At 32.8% G+C, this 8,135-nt stretch overlaps 1 protein-coding gene across 1 annotated transcript; it reads left to right on the top strand.

The window, feature by feature from the left end:
- The first annotated feature begins 3,470 nt into the window (after positions 1 to 3,470).
- On the top strand, positions 3,471 to 4,272 carry LOC106339875. Its single transcript, XM_013778740.1, has 2 exons — positions 3,471 to 3,505; positions 3,666 to 4,272. The coding sequence occupies exon 2, from the start codon at positions 3,680 to 3,682 to the stop codon at positions 4,073 to 4,075; it is 396 nt and encodes a 131-aa protein (XP_013634194.1). The 5' UTR covers positions 3,471 to 3,505; positions 3,666 to 3,679; the 3' UTR covers positions 4,076 to 4,272.
- The last annotated feature ends 3,863 nt before the right edge of the window (positions 4,273 to 8,135 follow it).

Genomic DNA, 8,135 nt, shown 5'->3' on the forward strand with positions numbered 1-8,135 from the left:
TTGTGAAGAAAAAGAGTTGTGATCTTTATGAAACTCCGGTTATAAAAGGAAGCAAGAAGAGAAAGATCGAGAGAGATGTTCCTCCTTGGCCTCCAGTCTCCATCTCTGCTGCTTGCTGCATAACGAAACTCCACAACTTCTCCATTCCGTGTCTCTGCTCTGTCGTGGGCTTCGTCGTCATGGCCGCCGGCGTCGTCAAGCTCCAGATCCGGCAAAGATAAAGCTCAATCCATTCCAATGGCTGGCTTCTCCGTATTTTCACTTTAGATCCCTCACATTTCTGATTATTTTCAGATCGACAAAAGCTTTGTAAATTACAGAAACATCCTTTCAAATCAACCCCGAATCTTTCAATTGTGTTATCTAAACCCAGCGAATATTCCAATTTTGTAACCTTGGTATCTGAATTTTCTGTTGTTTTCACATTTGCCCCAATAATTCTAAATTGATTAGAATAACCTCAGAATTTTGCCTCAAACTTCTCAAGTGTGCACTTTAATCCTTGTATATGCAATTATGTATGCAAATGCAATATATATATACACCTAATATGCAATCTAAATGATTAAAATGAGATAAAGTTAGATGTTAGAAGTCATTAAATACACTAAATATCAGATATATCCATATAGGTGTTGGTTTTCGATTTGTAATATATAACATATATAATAGATCGATATTTTTAATTGTTTATAATTTGTTGGTTGTTCATATTGTGGTTAGATACTAAATTAATCAAAATAATATGTCATATAAATATTCGTCAATTAGTAACTTTAATTACATTAACTATTTTTTGATGTGTTTATTTATAAACTAAGAAAACCAATTAGCATGTTTACTTATATTAACAAATCTATTTTTCAAAATAAAATATTTTACGTCAAATAAAATATTTTATATAAAATAAAATTCACTCCCGTTTTAATAAAATAGATTTATTAAATATAGACATATGGGCTTGGATTATTGAAAAAGGTCAATTATGATGTACCAATTTTTTTCATAAAAAATGTCCCAATTTAACATTTATTAGGTTTGTTAAATTATTATTTTTTAAATCTGTTCTTATTTTTTTTTACATTCTTCTTATTTTTGAATGTATTTTTAACTTGGTTTCATTATTTTTTGGTTTGCCTAAATAATGTATTTGTTTTAAAAATCTATATAAAATTTTTGAACTTTATATTCAACTTTAAAAAAAAATATTTGTAATATAATTTAATAAAACTAACAAGTATACTTAAACTTCTAGAACTTTACAGTTTAATTTACCAAATAAACTAAATAAAGGCACAATAAAAAAAACACAATCTCATAATTTATAAACGAAGGCTAATCACATTGACAAGACGCACCAATGTTAAACCTGAAAACATATGAATCTATAACATCTTGAGTATAAGCATTTGAATTTATCGAATTTTCGAAAGTTAAAAATATATGATTATGAAGAACAAACCCGTAGGTCAAAAGCTAGTATATATTAAAGTAAATGGTCATCATATACAGACCATAAAACATATATATCTTAAATCTAATAAATTTAATTAAAACACGAACTCAAATATAAACATTAAATAAGATAATATTTTTAAAATATAGTATTAAGTTTATCGTGCCAAGCAAGTAACAAGATTAATTAAAGATTTCAGATGATTAAAATGCTAGCCTAGGGTGGTTTGATAGGGTGTTAAACAAGTGTGGGCCAAATAATTATTCAAGTTCAATTAAGAGCAAGTCTAGAACTCGGATCACTCAAGTAGAACAGTCTATTGTCGTGGTACTGCTCCCTATGCTGATCGAACTTGATACCTAAACTCTCGTTTGGATCAAGACGCGACAACAAGCAATAGAGATCAAGTCCGATATGTTCACAAAACACCCTAATATCTGCTTTCGCTTATTAGGGATGCAATGCTCATTCATAACAGATCTAGCAACATATTACACGGTTAATGAACAAGTTATACCTAGGATCTAACATTAAGCGGCCAGTTTAATGCAAGCATTAAGAACAGTTATGAATAAAGACAATCAATGGTTTCATTTATCTATGTTTAACTCACGGATCTAACACCCAAACACCCTAGACTAAGCAAGTGGATTACTCAGCCATGGAGAGAGAAAACATAGAGATAACAGATGAAAAAAACATATTTGAATCAATAATAAAAAGTAAAGAGGGTTTAGAAATCTTCTCCAAAGGATGTAGAGATTCTTCTCCCTTAACAAGAGTACAAGTTTTCTCTCTCCAAAATCTCTTTAAAAAGTAACGTAGAATGTCTAGAATAATAAGAAAAGATAAATATGCAGGTCTATGGCGGTCTGAGAGTAAAAGGGGGAAGCCTTAAGTAAAATCCCGAAATATTTGGAAACTTCTTTAAAAATCTCTGCCGCTGGAACAAACACTCGGGGTGTTTCGCGCGATCGGGAACAACCATCAAGACTGTTCTGCGTGAAAATCACCAAATTGCACTCTTTTCTGCCTCTTTTGTTCCAGCTGGTCCATCTCCCATCCAATGCAATTCCAGACTTGTAATGACTCGAAAAAGACTAAGAAGACTCGATAAAGACTTGAAAACCAATTGAAAATCATATATACAAGATGTCTAAAACACCATATATCAACTAACAAAATTCTCAATTGATTCTCAAGCTGCCACGTAAGCAAAATTAGTATTTCAATTACGTGACAACTCAACAAGAGACTTTTTTAATTAGTACAAACTACATGTTATAACTTTTAAAATGTTTTTGTATTAATATACTGGGGATATGATCAATAGGAAAGTATAAACTTTTAAATTTATTTTTCTTGTTTAAATAAATGATATTAGTTTTACGATAGTTAAAAAAAAATCATTGTAATTCGTGAATACTTTTTAAAATATTTCAAAAATTACAATTTAATTTATGATATATAAATAATTAGTCGCTGATTTGAAAATTAATGTTTGTTGTTTTTTATTTTATTATAAAGTGCATTGAAATTTTATTCTTTTATTTCTTAGAAAAAATAGTAGAGTAACTTCACCATCTAAAAAAGGTTTACTAAATTTTTTTTATTAAAATTTGCCAAAAGAAAAAAAACGATCAAGACCAAGAATGATCCATAGACATGTTCTTGATCAGTTTATTATATCTCTGGTTGAAAATCTACTGAGGTCGAAATCTTTGTAACCATGATATAATGGTTAATGAAAATTGATATTTGAACCCAAAAAAAAGACCGGACACACAAACGCAACTACAATGAGTTAACTGGCGAGAAAGTCCAAAGACTCCTGGTCCTGAAGACCCCACAAAAGTTATAAAAAATCAAACTGGTGTTAAAGGAGAGTCTGAACTCTGAACGGTAGGTGTAGGTCCATTTCTAAACATTGAACGGTGGAGATTCATCTAGTCCTCTCATCTCAATTTGCGTAATATAAGTACAAAAAATCCCTAAAAAATGGCGCAAACAAAAACCTACTCAGCCTCTCTCTCTCTCTCTCTCTCTTAGGTACTCTACTCATTCTCTCTTTCCTCTCTCTCTCTCAGCTCTCTGCAATCCATAGTTGCTTCCCGAGATTCGACAGTTACTAGATTTGATTTCTGTCCTTTTTTTTGTTTTTATTCGTAATTAATTTCTGTTTATTATGCCTTTTGTTCTGCTCTCTTAGATCTCGTGAATCTAATGGACCAAGAAGGAGATCCATGTGAAGCAAAAAAGAAGGCTTCTTTAGAGCCTAAAACTCCAACCGCTGATGACCCAGATTCCATTTCTCCATCTGATTCAGACCTTTCTCTGTCTGAAGAGGAACTGATAACAACCACACAGAGAGAGTCCAGAGGAACCATCACTTTGTCCGATGAAGACATCATCGAGTCTATCTATCAGAGTCTCTTGCAAATCATTCTCTCGGCGCGACTGCAACAGGGCAGCGCTGAGACTTGCTGTTTAGATGATTGCAAGACGCCTCTTTCGCGGGTTGCCAAAATGGTTCCGGATACTTGTCCCGGAGCTCCGATGCAGCTCACTAAGAAATGGAGGAACAATGGCTCTGGACGGGGCAGGAAGCTCCTCTTCTGAATCTGACATCAATTTGAATCTGACTGATGAATTGTTGTTGTTAGGTATAACTTAAAAGAGCTTTTAGGGATTTGTAATAACTCTTGCTTTGACTTATGTTTGTACAGTCTATTATGAGAGGACTTGGTAGCTAACTAAGCTTGTTGTTGGAGACAATTCAGTTTCTGATTTATATAAAGAATAAACTTAAGTCTTTAGTTTGTTTTGTGGGTTCTGTTTTATTATGTAGTTCTCGTGTTTATGTTTCATCAAAGTTTCCATCTTTCCCCCTTTTTTAATAGATATGCATCTGTTGGTGTGTCAGAGCTTTATCTGCAAAGGGCAAGTACAGCAGAAACAAAAAGGGTCTGAAACTGAAATGATTGCAACTCTCAATATGACTCTGCGTTGTCAAAGGATCTTTATCGTGGGAAATTGCAGTGCAAGGATCAACAAACATGCACATATTCTTCGTTTGGGTGATACTACATCATAACAACACTTGAATAAACCAATTGTAGTAGAATTCAAAAGCACTGAAGCTAAGTATTGGAACAATCAAACGGACAATGATAGATACAAAGAATTTCGGCAGAATACAACCAACTTTATAAATCTGAGTTTCATAAGCACATAACCAAAATAACCTATCGCGATTCGTGCATATGACTCAGTGGATTGCAAAGAATGTTTGATCTGAAACACTTTTGATCTTGCTAGGACTATGGAACAACGGGAACTGATTTAGATGCGTCTAGATGGCTTAACCTACAGGTTCCAAGAAGACATTCCGGGAGCTCCTATTCGGTATTTGCCTGCACAATGAAGTTAATAAAGTAAGGGAGAGTAATAACATTACCATTGGAAACTGGTTTACATGAGCCAAGAATGCCATTTCAATCACGAGTTTGTTGAGGTGACCAAGAACGAGACTCACGCTCCTTCACAACCGTGATGACCCAATATCAACAGATTTAGGCTTTGAAGATTAGGCTTCTGGTGGGGTTTGAAGAATATATTGGGCTTAAATTTTGAATTTGATTTTTAACAGATTTAGCTAATGGTTTTTATAAGGTTGACAAAACTTTTTTGCCAAAACAACAAACAAAAGAGTTACTTTAAGATATGGATTTTAATTTGACTGGGCTCATCCTGGTCCATCCCAAAATCCATATTTGAATCCGACCTATACGGTCCAAAAATAGTTTGGGCTTATATTTTAAAGTTCGGCCTAGTAAGAATATAAAAGTTTCATGTTTTTGAAATCTATCTATCTATATATATAAAAGAAATGTTCGCCCCTCTCCCGTGAAGCCACGTCATCAATTCGTGCGTTCTGGGAGTGACACGTGTCCCATTTTATATTTAGAGCCAAAATAAATGAATGCAGTTAAGGGTAATTGAACCCAGCACCTCTAGCACTGGCAATTTCTCTTAGAACCACTAGGCTAAAGTCACTTTTTATAAATATGTGGCCGCGAAAATACTTATTATCATGTCAGCTGGAAGCCCATGCCCATGCTTCTTCTGCTTGTGGCCAGGGCCGACACTGAACTGACGTCAAGATGAAGATCGTGAAGTTAAAAACTTTGCTCCAAACAGTTTTGCAATGTTTCCAACCTTTATAATTTGATGCATATAATATATATCAAAATACATTTGTTGTACACGCTTTTATTAGTTTTGCTTTTAAAAGAAGGTATTTACAGTTATAAATGTTTTGTGCCAGTGAAGTAATGGTTGAAAAATCTCTATATATATGTCATTTTAAAATAACACTCAACTTCTATATATAGTCAATACATATGTCCATGTTATATTCTAGACTAAATATTTTCTCTTTTAAAAATATAGAAAACAATTTTTTTAGTCTACAAGCAAATGTTGTATAGCAAGTATGCATTATACAAAATAATATATATTTAAAATCCATACACAAAAACATAAAAGTTGTTATATGCCTATTTCTGACACATGCACACTCCACTATGAATAAGAATTAAAAAAAAACAGTATTGTCATCAAACTTTATCACAAATCCACATTTGTACATCTGTAATTATGAGTTGGACAATTAGTTAATTTGATACAATACCAAAGCAAGAATAATCGAAAAACAACTATACCACCGCATACTAATAAGTAAGACATAACAAATAACCAAATTCTTGAATCTTAAAACAAATTTCAACTCGAGCATTTTGTAAATATCAAATTAACTAATACGGACCTACAGGTGGGCCGACCCTAGTAATTATTATAATATTGTATACTAGATGTCACTTTCGCCATTTTAAAACATCTAAGTTTTTGTAAAAATGCAGATTCATCTTTTCGTCTTCAAATATAAGTGGTTTAAAAAAATTCATATACTTTAAAATCTTTTCAGTTTTTTTTTTAGTTCTATACACGTTTTTAGGAGGTCTTCAACCTGTGACGGAGGGCTCGTATAGGGCTGTTCAATATGGTAAAACCGAACCGTACCGAACCGAACCGAACCGAAATAGACAATATGGTTTGGTTTTGGTATATACCATATAAACCGAATGAATATTAAAAACCGTAGGATTTGGATATGGTTTGGTATATAACCGATTAAACCGAATAAACCGAACAAAACCGATTAAAAGTAGAAACATGTAAATATGTATCTATTTTATAACAATACATGAAAATCTATTTGTTATATAAGTTAAATTTGTGTTAATAACTATTACCATAATGTTATAGTAATAAAGAACCTTATATAATTTGTAAAACACTTGAATACATCGCAATTCAAACATCCTATTTTCTAAGTCTTTTTTTTTGCTTTATTTTAGTATTCACTAAATTAATATGAAGATGATAAATTTGATGGAAAATAATTAATGAAAAATTTTCACAACTTTTTTCTTATCTGTAAGCAAACAGAGTTTCGTGTTCAATTGAAAAAACATGACTTTAATGAACACTAACTATGAAAGACTGAAAAAACTTTTCTTTCATGTTTCTGTTTTGTTTCATATTTTTATTTTCAATTTTAATTACAGATTTGATGATTTTATTTGATGGTAGAAGCATTTTTGCGTTTTTGTTCATTTATTTGAACATGTAATATATTTTTAATAAATGACTGTGTTGACAATATGACTCTAAAATTCATTTTATATGATCTAAAACTAAATAATTATGTTTTTTGGTATAAAACTGAATAAATCGAAAACCGACGGTATATAAACCGAACCAAACCGAATTAAATATGGATTTAGAATGATAGTTATATTTTACTAACCGAAATACCGAAAACCGAAAAAAACCGAACCTAAACCGAACCGATATCCGGATTGAACACCCCTACGAAACTTAAAAAGATACGGTTTCTACGAATAGCTTGTTTGTGTTGTAAAAGAATGGGGAATTGTCTGTGTATTATTAATGAGTAATAGAAGTTCCTTATATAAGGATTACAAAATATAGAAAAAAGGAAATTATCCAAAACCTAATACAACATGAAATAGAAAAAGATCTAAAACAGATAAATGGAAACATCCTAGATCTAAGGTCGGCCGACTCTCTCTCCTCTTGGGCGCCGACTCTCTTTCCTCTTGGACACGACTGGGCCTTGTCTTGGTCTTGGTTATGGGCCATCCACATAATGATTTATAACACTCCCCCTTGGATGCCATAACCATATGGGTTTGTATCATGCACGACGTTGCCTAATTAAAACCTCTCTAGGAAAACCAAAAACCCAAGGTGGGAAAAAATGGAAACCGTAAACAGGAAAAAGAGTACAACACATGACACTCCCCCTGATGAAGGCATCACTGAAGATCCTTCAACTGGCGCATTCCTATCTGATGAACCAGCTTCCTGAACGTTGAAGTCGGCAGAGACTTAGTGAACAGATCGGCCGAATTGTCACTGGACCGAACCTGAACCACTTCAACTTCTTTAGCCTTCTGCAGGTCGTGGGTGAAGAAGAATTTAGGCAAGATATGTTTTGTTCTATCTCCCTTAACGTATCCATCTTTGAGCTGAGCTATACAAGCTGCATTGTCCTCATAGATGATCGTTGGTTCTTCCTTTTCTTTTCCCA

The sequence above is a fragment of the Brassica oleracea genome, chromosome C4 (assembly GCF_000695525.1).
Source record: "Brassica oleracea var. oleracea cultivar TO1000 chromosome C4, BOL, whole genome shotgun sequence".
Classification (NCBI taxonomy): Eukaryota; Viridiplantae; Streptophyta; class Magnoliopsida; order Brassicales; family Brassicaceae; genus Brassica; species Brassica oleracea.